The sequence below is a fragment of the Elgaria multicarinata genome, chromosome 11 (assembly GCF_023053635.1).
Source record: "Elgaria multicarinata webbii isolate HBS135686 ecotype San Diego chromosome 11, rElgMul1.1.pri, whole genome shotgun sequence".
NCBI lineage: Eukaryota > Metazoa > Chordata > Lepidosauria > Squamata > Anguidae > Elgaria > Elgaria multicarinata.
In genome coordinates this window covers 37,664,398-37,685,165 of record NC_086181.1, presented here as the reverse complement: position 1 = coordinate 37,685,165, position 20,768 = coordinate 37,664,398, and the positions used below count along the sequence as shown (strand labels likewise).

Sequence of the window (20,768 nt, the reverse complement as noted above, 5' to 3'; positions counted from 1 at the left end):
GCAGAGGTAGTGAGCCTTTTGAGGGAATGGGCTCCCTTGAGCACAATTACTGAGAGAACAACTAGTCTGGGGTTCCTCAGCTGAGAATCCAGGAGGGCCAAACCTGACTGGGGAGATGCCACCTTCCCTCTATGAACCAGGAAAAAAAAAAGATCAGTCTAGTCCTTGAAACAGATTCCTGAAATGCTTTTGGTGGGTCTTTGGCCTTGTTACTTCAGAATAACATGGAGACACATTGGCCACTGCTTGTAGTGTTGGTGAAGCTGCAGTCTTTCACAGAAGAGACCATTGTTCTTAAGACAGCTCCTTCACCTCACATTACTTTCCTGTGTGGGGTGTTCTGCTGGGATCTCTTTCCCCTGTCCCGCTGTTAAAGCCTCTTCTTATAGCCAGTCCATTATGACATGCGGAGTCTTTTTGGCAGCCCACAAACCAAGTACGGACCACAAAGACCCACATGAAATCAAGTGCTAGAGAGGTCAATTAGAAGTAAGCCTCTAGCTGCCGCCACGGGAGAAGGAAGGGCTTGCAGGTGTTCACAGGAAATTCCAGCCCTCAAGAGTCTGATGTTTGTCACAGTTTCATTCCAAGAGACTCAGCTCAGCATTGGTGTTTGGGGGCCATGTCCGTACAAACAAAATATGTTCGCAGTTGGCCTTTGCCCTTAACCTTGATAACCCCACGGAGAGAGCATGCGTAACCCAGTGTCTCCAAGGCCTTGGCTGTTTCTTCTGTCACCTACGAGGAGAAAAGAGGGGGAATATAAATGAGAAAGTGTGCTATTTATTTATTTATTTATTTAAGGATTTTTATGCCGCCATTCAGCCAAAAAAGGCTCTCATGGCGGCTTACAAAAGTATTTCTTGACAGTCCCTGCACACAGGCTTACAATCTAAAAGACATGGCACAAAAGGAAAGGGGATTGGGAGGGAGGAGGAAACGTGATTTCTCTTGGTTGAGTAGGGTGACAACCGTCACAATGAATATACAAGCCCCATATTTTACTTTTGATTATTAACATTCCTTTACCAGTGCAGGTACATAATTCATAATCAACAGCAGAAGATAATTCCAGATGCTGTTTGGCTGGACAAGCCTTTAAAGAAGTTTCAGCAAAATTGTTTTAATGGAAAAATATAAGAGTTGCAAAAGTTCTCAGAATTGCAAATATTACTCAGCATTAAAATGCAGCGTTGGCTGGCTTCTCTGTAAGATTGCTATCAACCGAAAAGAACAATGGAAGTAGATCATGAATATGTTGGTATATAGGTTTAACAGATCTATTGTGGCTTGAAAGTCATGCTACACCAATCTGATAAAAAAAAAAAGGGGGTTATCTTAAAACAAAAATAATCCGAAGAACAAAATAGGTTTAAGGAAACAAATTAGAAAAATGTGCCAAATTCAAGTGGAGCTATACCTCCTGAAATAAAATCACGTGTCCATAGAAAATATATTTAATCATAAAACACACATATATATAAAATTTACAAACATACAACAAAGAATAATTGCAAACGCATTTCGACCCCAAGGTCTTCATCAGTGGAAAAAGGATTATTATACAGGTTTAAAAACACTTTTTTATGCCCCAAATACATGAATTTCCAATAGGACCTGAAAAACAGAAACAAAAACAGAAATATTGACTGCCAAATACCTTTTAGTACTTTTCTCTTTTCCCAGGCATTTAACAGCATATGCTGAGTTTTTAACAATACCTGATGGAACGCCTCTCCCGACATGAACCTACCCATACACTGCGCTCAACATTTAAGGTCCTCCTCCGAGTGCCTTCTCCGAGGGAAGCTCGGAGGATGGCAACAAGGGAGAGGGCCTTCTCAGTGGTGGCCCCCCAACTGTGGAATGATCTTCCCGATGAGGCTCGCCTGGCGCCAACGTTGTTATCTTTTCAGCGCCAAGTCAAGACTTTTCTCTTCTCCCAGGCATTTTAACAGCATTTAACAACGTTAAGTTTGTTTTTAATAGACCCCAGAATTGTTGTTTTTAAATGGATACTGTTGTTTTCATACTGCTTTTATGGGTTTTACATTTTTGTATATTTTTAATGTTTACTATTTTTAATTGTTGTAAACCGCCCAGAGAGCTTCAGCTGTGGGGCGGTATATAAATGTAATAAAATAAATAAATAAATAAATAACTGACCTGAGAATAGTTGTTTTAAATAGATATTGTCTGTTTTTTCTGCTTTTAATTTTTGTATATTTGTTTTTAATGTTTACTGTTTTAATTTTTGTAAACTGCCCAGAGAGCTTTGGCTATAGGGTGGTATTTAATGAAATAAATAAATAAGAAGAATAATAAAAAAAAGCTCATTTTGCAGAATTTACTCCAAATATTCTCCAAATAATAATATTTTTATTATTTCTTGTGGTAGCTTCCACTTCTGTACTGTAGTGCCTTAGAATGGCATTAAGCCTGGGACATTGCAGAGGATGCAAAATGGTGGGCCCAGACATTTGCTCTTGTTGTTGCTGATGTTACTACTTGCATTGGCAACAAAATGAAACAAACAAATAAATAAACTTTGTTTGCATTGGCAGGAGGGGAGAAAGCAGCTGTGCTACTGACACTGCAAATGCTGAGGCCCATACCTGAGGAATGTTTAGAGAATTTCTTCTTCCACTAAAGAATTTCATTAAAATACTCCATTTGCCCACAAGTACAGTGGAGAACTTCAAGATGTCATTTTTGCACAGGTCTACTTTGAACACTTTTAATTATTTGGTGGAAATATGTTTACCCCCACTGGTGTCATTCCCCCTGCCCCAAATTATAACTTCTAGTCAAACTGTACATATGAAGTAATAGTCAAAAATTGGATAATCGGAACACACGCCTCTTCTAATCTTATCGATAAAATTTATCTATATTCGAATATGTTAGTGTAACGCTTATTGCTAGAGATCTACCAGACTGATTTTGCTAAAAAAAAAAAAAACATTAAAAAATGAAGCTCGAGCAGTGCAGACATGCAGTAAATTTTGAATGTTTTAAAAAGTTTAAAGCCTGAGCTTTAATAGCAAAACAGCATGTTTATTTACTCCGCGCCAAACAGTCTCCAAATGCCCATGAGAAACCATTGAGAGACCTTCTGTCTTTTAGATGTTCATCTCATGCCCTGTGACTCCTAACTGGAGACCCATTGAGGAAATTCTATGGCCTTCATCCTCTTGAATCTGCTTGACAGGTTGAAAAATGGAATATGGCTTGCTGGAGAAACACGGCACTGAAAACACAGAAATCAGTGCAGCCAGTCAGAAAACTATTGTTTTGAAGGTCCTACCTGTATCTTTCCCAGCACTCCTGTGCTCTCCATCCGGCTGGCCACATTAACCGTGTTCCCCCAAATATCATATTGGGGTTTCTGGGCTCCGATCACTCCGGCTACAACTGGTCCATGGTTTACACCTAGAAAACATACCATAGGGTTGGGCTACAGATATGCAGTGGATTAAAGACTGTATTCCTGTGGAGAGTGAATATTTATTTTCTTTATTTTTAACAGGGGCCATATTTTGAACTTAGCAAGCCTAGAGGAAGTGCTAGGTCAAAAGTTCTCAAGAGACTCAAAAACTCCCCCCCAAAACCCCACACTATATGCCTTCTCCCACCTTCTCTGGTGCAAAGCTTCACAAGTGAACTGTCAGGTACATATGACAGGGAATTGAACATTGGTCAAGGTATCAGTCCTACCCAACTTCTCATGCTTCAAGGGTCTGTCTGCTTTTTTAAATTTTCCCTGAATCTTCAAGATCACCGTCTGAATGGCTTAGAAGTTCATTCATCACCTTATTAATTTTTAAATTGAACTTTAAAAGAAAAAAAGGAAAGTGCAAAACTGGAAATTGGAGAGGGGAAGGGTCTTGTTGAGGTCACAGGTGCTTGACGATCAGTGCTGTGCACTGCCAACATTTGCTGTTAATTTGAAGAGCCAGTATTTTTCAGAGCTAGACCCTGGATAGGAATAGGTACATTTGGACTGACTTCAGTGAGGGCACTTCCAGGGGATTCCACCCTGCTGCTCTAAAAACTTCAAGTCTGTTTTCATCACACTGTGTATTCATAATGAAGGTGAGGTCTGAATGGGAGCATTCTCTGATCAACCACACTCACCCACTCGTAGCTTGAAACTGTTGAAAGAGTGCTTGTTGATAATGTCTAGTTTGGCCACCAAAGCCATGGCAAACTCAACCATAGTTCCCAGGTGAGTGTAACTCCTCTCGATATCCTGCAGGGACCACCAACAAACACATGTATCAGTATAAGCCAATTGAGAGAGCAGGCAAACTAAATCAAGTCACACCTATCAATGTCAAAAGGAAACGAACTTGGTAAAAACAACAAGAAGAAGCCAGTCCCTAGAAATAGAATGATTCAGGCAACAACAAAAAGTTGAATATCGTTCTACCTGGCTGCCTCAGAGGAAGAAGTGAGACAGTGAAGCCTTCTCCATCAGCCAACCTGCCATTTTGGCTCCTCCCTGGATTCTATAGTTAAACTATGGAATTTATTGCCACAACAGGTAGTGATGGCCACCAATTTGGATGGCTTTAACAGGGGGTTGGATAAAATTCCTGGAGGGGAAGGCTATGAATGGCTGCAAGTTCTGATGGCTAGATGCTACCTCCAGGATCAGAGGAAGCAAGCCATCAGCTGCTGGGGAACATGGGTGAGAAAGTGCTGCTACACCGTGTCCTGCTTGTGGGTCCCTGGTCAACAGCTAGTTGGCTACTGTGTGAACAGAGTGCTGGACAAGATGGACCCTTGGTTTGATCCAGCAGGGCTCTTCTTCTGTTCTTACGGCTTAGGTTAGCGGGCAACACATATCCAAGCCATTGCCTGCATGCCGATCTGCGAAATGGCTGGAGTGTTTAGCCACTGAAGAGAAGAAGTCTTCAGACTCTAGGCTTGCTCCCTTGGCTGGAAGAGTGGCAGCGCCCAACCAATCAAGATGCTCTGAAGGGGAAGGAGTAGGAACTGCTGAAGGCAAGGGGCTCTCAGAGGTTATAACCACTTCCCCAGTAGTAAAAGTACCAACACTGGAGAACCTGAGCCATTCTGAAGAGCAGAAAGGAGAGCTTATTCCTAAAGCAATTTGAGGTGCAGGCCAAAGACGCAACTTTCCAAAGTTGTCGGGATGAGGCTGGAGACGGCCTGGGCATCCCATTAGCTTTGTTAAGGATCAAGGCCTACTCAATTTACTTCCCTCACTTCCCAGGGCTGCTCACCAGACTGGACTTTGAGAATTGTTGGTTCCCCGAGCCTTTAGGGAGAGGCTTTTGAATCTTGCTCGCTAAATAGCCTGTGGGCAGGGGGTGCATTTAGGAATTTAAAAGGACCCAATCCAGAGTTACCAAGTGCTTCTCCTGGCCCCTACTGGCCAAAGCAGTAAAGTAGAGTGACCATATGAAAAGGAAGACAGGGCTCCTGTATCTTTAACAGTTGTATTGAAAAGGGAATTTCAGCAGGTGTCATTTGTATATATGGAGAACCTGGTGAAATTCCCTCTTCATCACAGCAGTTAAAGCTGCAGGTGCCCTGCCCTCTTTTAAATCTGGTCACTCTAGTATAGCTCCTGCAGCTTTAACTGGTGTGATGAAGAGGGAATTTCACCAGGTTCTCCACATATACAAATGACACCTGCTAAAATTCCCTTTTCTATGCAACTGTTAAAGGTACAGGAGCGGTGTCCTCCTTTCCATATGGTCACATGCTGGCTGGAACAGCATTTCCAAACCCCTAAGTGGGTGGGGAGAAATTCCTACAGGAATTCAGCTAAGATCAGTCAATCCATTCAACTGAGACTTCCTCTTACAGTGCATCTCGAGATAACACACACACCGACCGGAGGTTGCATCACTATGTGCAACTTCAGCCTGACCGAATGGAGTCTTACAGACAGAGACCAAAAAGGAAACAGGGTTCTTGAGAGCAGCAAAGAAGAGTTGTCTTTCAAACAGGCCCTATCAGCCTTATCACCACATCTAGGCTTACGCTGATGCCTATTTTGATGACAACTTCCATAATGATTTCGAAGCTTCAGTGTCAGTGGAGAGTTAGAAGTGCTTTTGTGGTTTTAACCTAACACTACGTGCTTTTTTTACTAGGCTGCGGGAAGAAACACACCACCTTCCCAGCATGCCTGCAACTTTGCAACCACAGATTTTGCTTAGAAGTTTGCAACCACAGAATTTGCTTAGAAGTTTATACATTTGCAACATGGGTACCACATGCCAAGGCCCAAGATGACCCAATGATGGAAATGCTCCAAAACTGTCGTAGCCCCCAAACGAAAGCACAAAACAGAGGCAGCAGTTGCAATTATGCTGCCAGGACAAATGCTAAACAGCACACAACTGCACAAAATCTGATTAGCAGCCAAAACAGTGGGGGTAAAAGAACTGATTAATCTGAGTATGAAAGAAATTGTAACAAGATTGAAAAATATAACATCAGATAACTATATGCACGGCAGAACAAAGTTACAAAAAACAGGTTCTTATATTTGGCAATGAATTGCTGAGTGAGATAAGACTTAACTGGACTCTGGATTTTACATCTGTTTTGCTGCAGCTTCCTCAGAACCTCACTATAATGACACCACTACTGTGCTTGTGCCGTGGGAGAAAAGGTGAGGCAATTCTTAAATTAGGGTGACCATATGAAAAGGAGGACAGGGCTCCTGTATCTTTAAAAGTTGTGATCAAGAGAGAATTTCAGACAGTGTCGTTTGTATGCATGCAGCACCTGGGGACATTCCCTCTTCATCATAACAATTAAAGCTGCAGGAGTTATACTAGACTGACTAGATACAAAAGAGGGTAAGGCTCCTGCAGCTTTAACTGTTGTGCTGTAGAGGGGATTTCACCAGGTGCTGCATGCACACAAATGACACCTGCTGAAATTCCCTCTTCATCACAACTGTTAAAGATACAGGAGCCCTGTCCTCCTGGTCAGCCGACTTAAATTGTTCCTCTACCCCAAAACATCTGTGATTGTTCTCCAAGGCAGATTGACTCAAATCCTAGGCAAGTTTTCAGAAAGCTTCAGGAGTGATAAGTTTTTTTGAGCAGCACAAGCACAGTAGTGGTGTAACTATGGAGAGGTTCTGAGGAGCTGCGGCAAAACAGGTGTAAAATCCAGAGTCCTGTTAAGTCTTATCTCACCCTGCAATTCATCGCCAAATATATGAACCTGCTTTTTTTGTGTAACTTGACTCTGTGGAAAGGCACTCCCAAGGGTTTGGAATGCCAAAGCTGAATTGCACGGTAGAAACTGGGAGATGTAAAGCAGACTTCTCCAACCTGGTGTCTTCCAGATATTGTGGGCTACAACTGTCAGCATTCATGACCCTTGGCCATACAGGGCTGATGGGAGTTCAAAACATTTGGAGGGTACTAGGCCAGAGAAGCCTGAAGTCGGGTCATTCTGTTAGCATAGGTGCCTCCATTTTCTAAAGGAAGCTGTGAAGTAGTCATTATACAGCAGGCAAAATGTCATGTATGCGAGAATGTCTCCTTGGATGTCTCCTTGTGTCTGTCTTATCTAATGAAAACATAGCCTCGGCTCCAGTACTCCTGTGTCAAAGTTAACTTTCTGTAACTTACTATAGAACAAAGGGGATTGTTTAGCAAAATTAGCTATGCTCCAGTGTTATGTTCTGATTGGTTTATGCTGCTACTGGGTCCTGCCCCTTGCAGGCTCAAATGCTGTGCTGAATTCCCAATGTCTCTGTCTGACTGCTCGCTTTCAAGAGACTCAGATCTTGATTATAATCAATAAAGCACTTTTGAACCCTCTGTCGCTGGAAGTGTGGAGTCGTGCTTGGGGGCTGAATTGGATCTCGTCCCTGGGTGAAGAACATTGATTCAACAATTCAGAAGGAAAGGAAGGCATCACCTGTTGGTTATCTTGGCCAGCTGCCATATTTAAGCCAGTGGCAGCCATGTAGGTGCTGCCGATGGTTTTGATTTTCTCCACTCCACTGAATTTGGGCTTCAGGAGTAGCTGTTGAAAGGGAGATAAGACGGTTGCTTATTTTAGTGGTTATGAAGCAAAGAACATTCTTCCTGGACCATATCAATAGTCTCTCTAGTCCTAGGATGACTATATGAAAAGGAGCAAAGGGCTCCTGTACCTTTAACAGTTTATAAGGAAAAGGGAATTTCAGCCAGTGTCATTTGCATGCATGCAGCCCCTGATGAGATTCCCTCTTCATCACACAACAGTCAAAGCTGCAGGAGCCCTGCCCTCTTTTATTAGAGTGACCAGATACAAAATAGGGCAGGGCTCCTGCAACTGTTGTGTGACGAAGAGGGAATTTCACCAGGTGCTGCGTGCATACAAATGACATCTACTGAAATTCTCTTTTTGTATATAACTGTTAAAGACACAGGAGCCCTGTCCTCCGTACGGTCATCCTATCTAGTCTAGCATTTTGTCTCCAACAAATAAGCATCCCTCTGTAACGGTGTGAATCTTTCTCATCCTCATCATTCACCAGTGGCCTATACTGGAATTGAATCTGTGACAGCAGTATTATTGACATGACACCCTAAACTATGGGTGCCATGGTAGGGTGTTGGTTCAGATATCCCTGGCAGTTCACAAGTAGGAATTAAAAGGAGGGGGAATATTTGCAGGGTGAACATTTTCTGACCCTTTCACACACATCTCCCCATTGGCAAAACAGTGGGCACGATCCATGGAGGAAGGGGGAAAGTCATGAAACACACCACTGCCTCCACTATTTAAGCTTAGCAAAATTCCATTTCCCTGTATCTTGGGACCAGATCTACACAAAGCAGGATAAAACACTTTGAAAACATTTTGAAAACTGTATATGGAGTGTGTCCTGGGCCCCAACAGTTGTCAAAACTTTTATAAACCATTTTAAAGCAGTAGTGTAGATCCTGCCCTATAACCTCAGAGACTGAATCCTCCCATAATCATAGCCCTGCCCCCAAATACAGCCTTATTTAGATGCCTCGTTGGTATCCATAAGAAGCAGGGCCTTTTCAGCAGTAGCCCCAGAGTTCCGCTGTGCAAATTGTGTAAAATATTCCACATCCCTCCCTCCCCCCACCCGCAAAATTACTCCAGTGCTAGAATTCCCAATACCTCGTCAAAGTCGGCGATGATCTCATTAAGTAGCCGAAGGCACTCAAGACCTTCACGGTTGACGTTGGATTCGGTGTAAAATTCTTTGAAGTCGGGGATGGAAGCGAAGAGAACACAGACACAGTCGTAATACTGATAGTAAAGATCCTGCTGGCGGAGAAAGGGTGCAGAGGGAACATCAGAGCTCTGCAGGCAGGGCAGCCCTTAAAGTCCCAGGTCAAGGAAATCCAACTTCTGCAGCCCCAAAGATGCTTGCGGTGGGGGTTAGGAGGCTCTAGCCAATTTCCCTTAGCATGAGAATCAATGTGGTATAGTGGTTAAAGCGGTACTGGGAAGCCTGTGTCTGCACATATGCTACTGGACTACAAATACCATCATACCTGACCATTGGCCACGTTGGCTGGAGTTGAGAGTTGGGGGGATTCTACACGTCGTACTGAGGGCGCTTCCATGCACCCCCAGTGCACCCCCAAAGCGATCGTGTAGCTTGCCTGGAGAAGAGACGAGGAAGAGGCGTCCTTGCCACCGCCGCCACCCGCCACCCACCTACTTCCTCACCGGCCGGGTCAGAGAGCTCGGCTCTGCCGAGCTCTCCAACCTGGCCGGCGAGGAAGTAGGTGGTGGCGGTGGCGGTGGCGGTGGCGGTGGCGGTGGCGGTGGCGGTGGCGGTGGCGGTGGCGGTAAGGACGCCTCTTCCTCGTCTCTTCTCCAGGCAAGCTACACGATCACTTTGGGGGCGCACTGGGGGCGCATGGAAGCGCCCTCAGTAAGACGTGTGGAATCCCCCCTGTAGTTCAAGGAGATCTGGAGGGCCGCATGTTCCCCACCCGTGCTCTATGGCAGGACAAAAAGGTTCTCCTTTTTAAGGAGACTGAACTGGGAGGTGAGTGCCATAGGGCCACCCAAAAGAAGAGCCCTGCTGGATCAGACCATGGGTCCAACTACTCAAGCACTCTGTTCTCACAGTGGACAACCAGCTGTTGACCAGGAGTGCACAAGCAGAACACAGTTGCCACAGAACCCGCCTGCCCAAGTTCCCCAGCAACTGGTGCATACAGATTTACTGCCTTGTCAGTAAATTACGGCTTGTCATTAGGGCAAGTAGCCATTGACAGCCTTTTCCTCCAGGAATATATCCAACCCCCCTTTAAAGCCAACCAAACTGGTGGCAATCTCCACATCTCACGGAAGTGAGTTCCATAGTTTAACTATGAGCTTTGTGAAGAAGGACTTCCTTTTTTATCTGTCCTGAATCTCCTACCAATCAGCTTCATGGGATGACCCCGGGTTCTAGTATTTTGAGAGAAGGAGGAAAATGTCTCCCTAATAGAGTGACCCTATGAAAAAGAGGACAGGGCTCCTGTATCTTTAACAGTTGTGATCAAGAGAGAATTTCAGCCAGTGTCATTTGTATGCATGCAGCACCTGGGGAAATTCCCTCTTCATCAGAAAACTTAAAGCTGCAGGAGCTATACTAGACTGACTAGATACAAAAGAGGGCAGGGCTCCTGAAGCTTTAACTATTGCAATGAAGAGGGAATTTCACCAGGTGCTGCATGCATACAAATGATACCTTCTGAAATTCCCTTTTCAATACAACTGTTAAAGATACAGGAGCCCTGTCCTCCTTTCCATATGGTCACCCTAGGCCTGAGCCCTTGATGCACATCATGGAGAACAGCTAGGTTATAAACAAGAGCCAGAGGAAACCACATATAAAGTATGCACATAGTAAATAAATACAAGTATGCTGGTATGACATGCGAAGTGCAGACATGTCTCTTCACCACAAGGCTGTGGTGCTCAAGTCAAGTTTCAAGGCTCACCTCATTGCGGCGGTTCTGGCGAATGAACAGCTGGGCGACATCAGCAGGCAGCACGTTCTCCAACAAGACGCGGTTGAGGTTCTCCATGGTTTCAATCTCTTCACGTTCTTTCTTGAACTTCTTTTTCCAAAGGAAATCTAAGCGGCAGTAATACTCATTCTGAGGGGGGGGGGGGCGGGGGAAGAAAGTTAGGTTGTGAACTCCTGGGGCAGAGATCTTCCCTTTTGTAAAGCAATGAATTAATATTCTTCTTCATCATCATCATCATCATCAAACCATCTTTTAAGGCTGGAGTGAAAAAGCTTATCCACACAAGGCTGAAATCCCACCCCTTTACCAGAGCTTCTGCTTCTGAATTCTTTGCGAGATTAAGATTGGCTCCATTACACAGGCTGGCGCACTTGGCACAGGCTGTTTTTTCAGGCTTTTCTTTCTCGTTAGGTTCTGTAGGTTCCATTTTATAGCCACTAGATGGTGCTGTGGTATACTGCAATTACAGGAGTACACCCAGCCAGTAAAGTGATTCATAGTGCTTCCTAGAGAAAAAAAACTGCACTTTCCCCAAGCTTTACAAAGCCGGGATAAAGGTCATAAAGCACGGGAGGGGCCCTGGAGGCTGACAACATCATGTAAATCACCCACAAACCTATGTAAATAACCAATCGTGATCACAGGATTTAAGTCCTGTGTGGAGAAGCCAAAAAATTCACAGGAGCCCTGCCCCTGTGGCTAGATACAAAAGAGGGCAGGGCTCCTGCAGCTTTAACTATTGTGATGAAGAGGGAATTTCACCAGCTGCTGCATGCATACAAATGACACCTGCTGAAATCTCCTTTTCTCTGCAACTGTTAAAGCTACAGGAGCCCAGTCCTCCTTTCCACATGGTCACCCTAGGCAGTATCCAACAGTGTCAAACAGTGTTGGCAGCAAACTCAAACAGTGCTAGCAGAGCTCAGCTAATCTTTCTACTGCACAAGAGGTCACCCGTTACGCTTGTGCAACTGGTTGCACAAGCTTAAGGCACAACGATGTGGCCAAGAGCGCTTGCGCCAATGTAACTTTAGTTGAATTCTTCTCTTGCGTGTAGTTCAGAGGCTAGTTTCTGCTTGTGCCACATCATTTGCATTGTAGAATGACGCAGGGTTGAGGATACACTTTCACCCCAGGCCCACCACCGTCTGCACTGTGCCCGACCGAAATCCCCACCCCCAGGAGTGGCCATAAATATTGGTGGTTTACCATTGAAATTCAGCAGGAAACCACTAAAGAGCAGTAATTAGGTCACATTTGCCTGGTCATCAATCTAAATGTAAACTCAGTTCCATTCCACAGCCTCTACAAAGCTATAATGATATCAGATGTAGGTTGTGAACAAGCCCAACTTGACCTCTTTACCACTTTGTAGCAGTAAACAGATTTTTGCTCTACTGCACGTTGCCTAGGTTGACCATATGGAAAGGAGGACAGGGCTCCTGCATCTTTAACAGTTGGATAGAAAAGGGCATTTCAGCAGGTGTCACTGGCATGCATGCAGCACCTGGTGAAATTCCCTCTTCATCATAACAGTTAAAGCTACAGGAGCCCTGCCCTCTTGAACAGATACAAAGCAGGGCAGGGCCCCTGCAGCTTTAACTGCTGTGATGAAGAGGGAATTTCACCAGGTGCTGCATGCATACAAACCTTAGGCAGTGTTCTTTCTGCCGTGCTGCACTTTCTCCCCAAACTACGGTGAGGAAAGATGCCTTGAACAAAAAGGACAAAGGAAATCCCCTTCACCACTCAGCCACTTCAACCGCATTTAAAATATTTTTTAAACCTACCTAGCAAACACATGACAGGACAACAAACAATCAAACCACAATGAAAAGAGGAAGCAGAGGCAGTGCAGGGGAGCCTAGAGAGGAGATGCAGGAAGCCGCGGTTTCTTGCATCGAACACTAAAGCAAAGAGATATCCAACATGCCCCAAATTTTTGTGATTGGGGCTATGCCCAACTTGCTAGCCCCAACTAGCCTCATCTATGATGGAGGACTGCATTCCAATAGTGGCCACGCAATACAGGGTCTCCCCACCCTGGCCACGATATACCCAAAATGACCTGTCTCTCAGTCCACACGTTTCATTTATTTATATTTTATGATTGCATTTATATCCCATCTTTTTTCCTGCAAGGAACCACCCAAGGCAGTGTACATAATCCTCCTCCTCTCCACTTTATTCCCACAACAACAACCCTGTGAGGTGGGTTTTATTTATTTGTTGAGTATATATATCCCTTCATTTCTGCCCCCAAAATGGCCCTCAAGGCAGCTAACAATAAAATAGGGTGACCATAAAATCTTTAACAGTTGCATTGAAAAGGGAATTTCAGCAGGTGTCATTTGTATATATGGAGAACCTGATGAAATTCCGTCTTCATCACAACAGTCAAAGGTGCAGGAGCTATACTAGAATGACCAGATTTAAAAGAGGGCAGGGCACCTGCAGCTTTCACTGCTGTGATGAAGAGGAAATTTCACCAGGTTCCCCATATATACAAATGACATCTGCTGAAATTTCTTTTTCTATGCAACTGTTAAAGATACAGGAGCCCTGTCCTCCTTTTCATATGGTCACCCTAAATAAAATCCAGATTAAAAAACAAAGCCTTCATTAGAACATAGCATAAAAAACAAAATCACAATTAAAAGCACAAGGACAACAACCATAAAATAAATAAAGAGCACCCAACCAACTGAAAACCCTGCCAGCCGCAGATCAGCTCGAATGCCGAACGCCTGTCTGAATAAAAAGGTCTTTGCCTGCTGGTGAAAAGACAACAGAGAAGGGCCCAAAACCTAGCCTTCCTTGGCAGGGAGTTCCAGAGCCTAGGAGCCACCAGCAAGAAGGCCCTGAGTAGTGGCTTGTCAATATGATGCAGCTTTCTGCGCTCATTCTCGCCAAACCCACAGCATCACGGCTGCGAGGTTTTTGGAATCAAGAAAGCTCGACGGCAGCAGGGAGCGCAGTCTATCTGGCCAGGAAAAACTGCAACATTGGTGGCCATCCCGTTTGTCAAGCCCACCCTTTGCCCCCTGACCTGTGTTCCCGGGCTTACCCTGCCCTGGGATCCACCCCTAGGAACGCTCCTGAACGGAAGCCACCACAGACAGATGAAAGAAACAACATGGTGGCATCAGGGGAATCGGAAAAGTCGCGGTAAAATGGCACCATGAAAAAGTGCAGTTTCGGGTGTCAAAGCCTGATGTGGCTGCAAGTTGGGGGCTACGTCGTATAAAATATGCAGCATCACTACGCAGCCGCTAGGTGGTTAATAGAGCATATATACGCACACACACACACACACACACACACACACACACACTCTTCAGAGGTCTCTCAACTACTGCCCACCCAAATCCAACTGATTTACCTGCCTGGCCAGAGCCAAGAGTGTGAAGAAGAAGACGAAGAATGAGAATGCCCCAATCATCTTGGGCTCCTTCAACACCCCCGGCCTGCAAGTGGGAGATTAAAGAGAGAAGAGAGTGTCACTCTTATCCCATTTCCCATAATCCTCAAGATCTCTCCCTTGAACCATAGGGAAGTACAATAAGAAGCGCTCTTCTCGGGTGACATTACAGGGACAAAGGCAACCGGTCTTAGGTACTGCTGCATCCTACTTCTGGTCTGATTACATACACATGCATAGGATTGTATTCCCATGTTTTCCATATTCAGGGAAAGATATTCAGGGAAACCCCAGAATTCTCTGCTTTCTACACAGGAAGCAGATCCCCTCTCTGTGAAGGACAAAGGTATCCTAGGAATGGAAAAGAACAGGCCCTTGCTCTGGCAATGTTCACACAACTGGTTTGAGGGTAACACTGGCTGATGTGGTGGCTTTCTAGTCGGACCCTCTGGCCACCACTGCAGAAAGTTTGAAGGTTGGAGGGGAGTTCCCACCTACACCAGTGAATATGGGGATGCAACCATAGGGACAGTTGGTTCCTGACTGGATAGGTCCCAGGTAAAATCCACCCTCTACTCCTAGGCATTTAATGGCCTGTTATGAGACATCTATTTCAGCTGCTTTAGAACAGGTTTATTAGGAATAAACGTTGCTTACTTAAATTTTTTTTAGCTGTTTACATTGTTTTAATCTTCCTATGTTGAAACGTTAGGGTCCTCATAAGAACAGAATTGATTGATTGATTGATTGATTGATTGATTGATTGATTGCATTTATATACCACCCCATAGCTGAAGCTCTCTGGGAGGTTTACAAAAGTTAAAAACAGTAAACGTTAAAAAGAAATATACAAAGTTTAAAAACATAAAAAGCAAAAAAAACAACAGTATCCTTATATAAACAGCTATTCTGAGGTCCGTTAAAAACAAACAAACTCAGCATATGTTGTTAAATGCTGTTAAAATGCCTGGGAGAAGACAAAGGTCTTAACCTGGCGCCGAAAAGATAACAGTGTTGGTGCCAGGCGAGCCTCATCAGGGAGATCATTCCACAGTCGGGGAGCCATCACCAAAAAGGCCCTCTCCCTTGTTGCCATCCTCCGAGCTTCCCTCGGAGTAGGCACTTGGAGGAGGACCTTAAATGTAGAGCGCAGTGAGTGGGTAGGTTCAGAAGACAGCCCTTCCTGGATCAGGACGAAAGTTCATCAATTCCAGCGTCCTGTTTCCAACAGTGGCCAGCCCAGATGCTTCTGGGAAGCTCACAAACTGGACGGGAAAGCAATACCCTTTCCTTTTATTGCTCCCCAGCAATTGTTACTGAGAGTCACACCGCCACTGAACAGGGCCGGCCCTCCCATGGGGTGGGATGAACCCCGCTCCTCAAGTGGTGAATCCAGAAGGGTGGCACATCATGCATTCCCTCCATTGCTGGAAAGTCTGCATGCCCAGCTACTGCTGCCCTATACCTCACTCCGAGGACCTCTCCAGAGAGCCCCACTGAACTCTCTCTGGCTGCAGCAAATGCTATAGCAAGTGAGTGGCTGGTGAGACTCCATAGGAACAGGCCTCACTCTGAGGGTTCCTCAGAGCGAGGCATAAGCCTACCTGGTGCTCCAAAAGCCAGACAGCTCAAATGCCTCACTCTGAGCTACCCTGCCTCAGCATGAGGCATTCTGAGGTTGCCCTGGTGATCGCCTGTGTTGGTGCAGCACAGCTGACCCCCAGGGCCATCTCCTTGCCAGTGTCTCGCTCTGAGGAAGCATCCTTCAGAGCAAGGTAATGAGTGCAGGAGCTGGGTGGGGGGAAAGAGGAGGAGAAGGGCAGTGCATCCTCCCAGCCTCTGAGCCTGGAGGTCCCAAATAGTCATCAAGGCTAAGAGTCGTCTAGGACTTTAAAGACTAAGTCAGGAACTTGCTGGGAGACAGTTGAGTTTTTTCAATACAAGGAAGATAGCATCTCTTAGACCAGTCCCTGCTAGGAGTCTACTCACAGTCTTCTGGACTACCTGCAGCCCCATGTAAAACACATTGCAGAAATCCAACCTAGAATTAACTATGGATATGGGTAACTGTGGCTGTACTGCCTCTGTCCAGGAAGGGAAAACAGGTGTCTTGGGAAAGCCCTTAAGGAGTGCATGATGGCAGTAGTCTTTTCCTGCTCCTGCTGCTGCTGCTGTTCAACAACTGGCATGCAGCGGCATACTTCCTCAAACCATGGTTCTTCCATCAGAGCTAATAATAACCATGGTTTACCTAACCTCCTCCATGAATTTGTCTAAACCCCTTTTAAATCCATCTAAGCTTGAGGCCATCAGCACAACTAAATGTTGTCAATCACTAAGACGGGAGATCATCAGTAGTCTCCCCTTGGTTTTTGCCTTTACAAAAGCAAACGGGGCTGTGGATTCCATGAGGACCAGTTACCTGAGAGCTGTCTGGTTAGGGTAGAGGCAGGAGACGTAGCAGTCGGAGAGCCACGAGTGGGTGTGAAGGAACAGCACGTTGTAGATGACGAGGCAGAGCAACAACATGGTGAGCTTGAGCTCAAAGTTCATGTGCAGGAAGAGAGAGCATGAAAGGAACCCCAAAATGCAGCAGTAGATGTAATACTGGAGGGTGATGGGAGCAGGACAGAAGGAAGAAGAGGAAAGTCTGTTAGAAGAAACTCATAGTCTGTCGTAGAAATACAAATGGTAATTCCCCAGAGGGGGAGGTACTTACAGGCACGCTGAAGAGGGAGTTGAAGCGAATGAACTCCCGCGTGATGTTCGTGCCTGCCACTGCGGAATTTGGAGGTTTCGAAAAGCACAAAGTCTCTGGCATAAAGAACTGATAAGCAGCAATCAGAGAGATTATTAGAGCACCATCAGATGAGCGTTTTATCACATGCACTCACAGTTTTTCGTGGATCCTTTTGACAAAGCCGTCCACCTGCCGTGCGTCTCCAGCCCCCCTTTGCGGGTTTTCCCGTAGGAAAAAAAAAGACCCGGAAAATCCAACTCTGTTCAGCTGTAGCGAAACGTGTCGCTATTTCCTGCTGTGTGCGGGAGAAGTAGCGGGACAAAAACGCCCGCTGAATGGGCCACGTGGTGATTGTTTGCCTCCTCTTTCTTCTCCGTGTAAAGAAAGAGGAAGTATTGTGGGACAGAAGTGAGGGCGGCGAAAGCGATGGTAAGAAAATGTGATTCCTCCCCCCCATCTGATGACACTCTTAGAAGGGATATAATGGATTAGCTCAGCTTCATCCCTCAGCCAGGGAACTAAGGCCTTAGCTAGACCTAAGGATTATCCCAGGCAAATGGAGGGGTCATCCCGGGATCCCCTGTATGTCATTTGGATGCACAGGGATGATCCCGGGACAATCCCAGGATATAGGCTTGGTCTAGCCATGGCCTCAGTGCTACATCCCCTGTCTTCCACGAATAATATCAACACAAGGGGGAAGCCACAAAAAACTCCCCCACTGTCCGCCACCCATATACTGCTACCAGACAGAACACTCATATCCAAAGGCTTCTTGCCCTGGAACTGGAAAAGCAACAGGAAAGATGACACTGGAAGCATACATGGGCCAAACGAACAAGAGCCAACAATTGCTATTCAATCCAAGAACCCTAGGAAGGGATGATCAGGGGCCCTTCCACATGCCGTACTGAAGGCGCATGCATGCGCCCCAAGTACGACCCCAAAATGATAGTGTGCACTACAGCAAGAAGAGACAGAGGAGGAGGTGGCTGGGGAATCCGGGCGCGTCCTTGCCGCCGCTGCCGCCTCCCCGCCAGCCTCCTGCTGCCTGGGTAAGAGCGACCCGGGTCGCTCTTACCCCGGCAGCAGGAGGCCGGCGGGGAGGCGGCAGCGGCAAGGACGCACCCAGATTCCCCAGCGGAGGCGGAAGCCGAGCTCTCCGACCCGGGTCGCTCTTACCCAGGCAGCAGGAGGCCGGCGGGGAGGCGGCGGCAAGGACGCGCCCGGATTCCCCAGCCGCCGCCTCCTCCGTCTCTTCTGGCTGTAGTGCACACTATCATTTTGGGGTCGTACTTGGGGCGCATGCATGCACCTTCAGTACGGCGTGTAGAAGGGCCCCAGCTTGGATCAAACTATACTACATATAAAGTATGGCCTACTTTGATCTGGCCTTGAAGATCGGGATAGATGAAGCTGTCAATTTCTGTTTTGCTCCATTTCTCATTTTTGCTGTTCAGGGGATCAGATACGTTGCCTCTGAATATGGAAGTTCCATCTAGATGTACTGGCTAATAATAACCAGTTAAAAGCGTATTCCAAATTAATGGCTTTCTGTCTATTGGTCTGCTTGTCTATCTTTATATTTATCTATCGCGCTTCCTCTCTTTCCCTCAACCCACCATCCATTCATCCATCTTACCTTCCCGTCTACGAAGGATGGATCCAGAACTAGTCACACCGAGTGTGGACCCATTTAAATCAATGGGATTGAAATGTGTCATGACTAACTTAAGCCTTGCTAATTTAAATGAGTCTACTCCAAGTATGACTAAGTCTGCCACCAATCCATTATTTTTAAAACAACTACTTCTCTTTTTAAAAAACTACAACAAAAGCCAACACATGCAATGGTGGAGGGCAAAACCACTTAAAAGAGTCATTTCCCCTTTTCTCTGCCTTCTTCCCCCACTCTTTCATTGAAATAGATGATTGTTATGCACATCTGCATGTGATTTAAAAGCAAAGGAAGCATCACTCTTTCTTCAGAACAGATCTTGTTACCCACATGCAAAATTACTCAATGGATTAGTCAGCTAAAACTTATACAATATTTTGATTAATCAACTAAAGGTGAAATCCTATGCATGTTTAGACAGAAAAAAAGAAGTCCTACGTCTCCCACACTGGCTGGAGCACTAAGATTGTTTCAAATGAGTGACAGCTTTAACTAAAATTATTTTTACCCAGCACTCCAAAAACCTCGGAGGATGCCAACAAGGGAGAGGGCCTTTTCAGTGGTGGCCCCCCGCTTATGGAATGATCTCCCAAACGAGGTTTGCCTTGCACCAACTTTGTTATCTTTTTGGCGCCAGGTCAAGACTTTTCTCTTCTCCCAGGCATTTAACAACATATCCTGAGTTTTTCCTAACTGGCCCCAGAATAATGGTTTTAAATGGATATTGTCAGTTTTTATGCTTTTTATGGTTTTAAATTTTGTATATTTGTTTTTAATGTTCACTGTTCTTAATCTTTGTAAACCACCCAGACAGCTTTGGCTATGGGGGTGGTAGAGAAATGTAATAAATAAATAAAAATAAATAAAAAAACGGCCTCCAAATTATTATTCATTCTGCCAGGCTACAATCTGGTTCTAGAGAGAACTGAGTTATCCTGGGGGACATTTTCCACCCCTCCAAAAAACACAAACAAACAATAAACCAAGACACTGTCACCTTCTCCTCTACTTCCACCACCACAATAACACTGTCTCCTTCTCTCGCCCAGGGGTGTTGCTACGCTTGGGTCTATGACGTCCCAATCCTGAATCAATTTACCAGGGCCTTGAGTGTCCCTTGGTGCCAAAGTTTAATTGCACGGCAGGAAGCAGGGAGTTAAAAAGGACTCATGAAACAACTTACCTTTTTGGGGGGGGGGCACTTTTTTCATAGAATCATAGAATAGTACAGTTGGAAGGGGCCTTTACCATAATGGCTCAAAGCCAATTACAAACTAATTGTAACTGAAGATAATTGGCTGGTTTTAGATGATTGAGGGAGTGCAAACTAATTTAAAGAATGTTATTTAGGTTGGTGATTTGGATAGGAAAGAAATGGGCTCCCTTGGCCTTCTATGTAATGTAAATATTTCCTGGGCAGGATCTTCGCTACTGTTTTATAATGGCATTGAAGTGCACTGACAACGGTTGGGGCCCATTGACAAATTCTGCATGCCATTTTCAAAACGCTTTCAAAGTGTTATATTTTGCTTTGTGCGGATCTGGCCTTGGTAATTCATATAAATAAATATGCATATATTGATATAAAATAGCATATGTACATTTTATGCAGGTTAGTATACTAATTTGCACACATCTTTTTCATGCCTAGCAACACTTCTCAGTGGAGGTTGCTGGCTCTTATTTCAGTGGGGTGGTGAATAATAATAATATATTTATTTGTTACCCGCCTCTCCCTCTGGATCGAGGAGGGGCTGGGGTACAACACAAATAAAAACACCATAAAATACATACAACTAATTCAAACATTTAAAACCAGCACATCATTAAAAGCAGCATACCATTAAAAAAGGCATCTTAAAATTCAACTGGATAGGCCTGCCAGAAGAGATCAGTCTTTATGGCTTTCTTAAATTCTGGAATAACAAC

At 45.1% G+C, this 20,768-nt stretch overlaps 1 protein-coding gene across 1 annotated transcript in view; it reads right to left on the bottom strand.

The window, feature by feature from the left end:
- Window positions 1-517: 517 nt before the first annotated feature.
- Window positions 518-20,768, bottom strand: part of ADCY4 (adenylate cyclase 4) — a 54,398-nt gene continuing 34,147 nt past the window's right edge. Inside the window, exons 18-26 of the mRNA XM_063137935.1 lie at window positions 17,141-17,248; window positions 16,844-17,028; window positions 14,383-14,467; window positions 10,971-11,129; window positions 9,145-9,294; window positions 7,924-8,031; window positions 4,138-4,252; window positions 3,308-3,432; window positions 518-738 (exon numbers count right to left, since the gene is read on the bottom strand). Coding sequence (XP_062994005.1) covers window positions 601-738; window positions 3,308-3,432; window positions 4,138-4,252; window positions 7,924-8,031; window positions 9,145-9,294; window positions 10,971-11,129; window positions 14,383-14,467; window positions 16,844-17,028; window positions 17,141-17,248 — 1,173 coding nt within the window. The 3' untranslated portion in view covers window positions 518-600. The remainder of the gene's footprint in view (window positions 739-3,307; window positions 3,433-4,137; window positions 4,253-7,923; window positions 8,032-9,144; window positions 9,295-10,970; window positions 11,130-14,382; window positions 14,468-16,843; window positions 17,029-17,140; window positions 17,249-20,768) is intronic.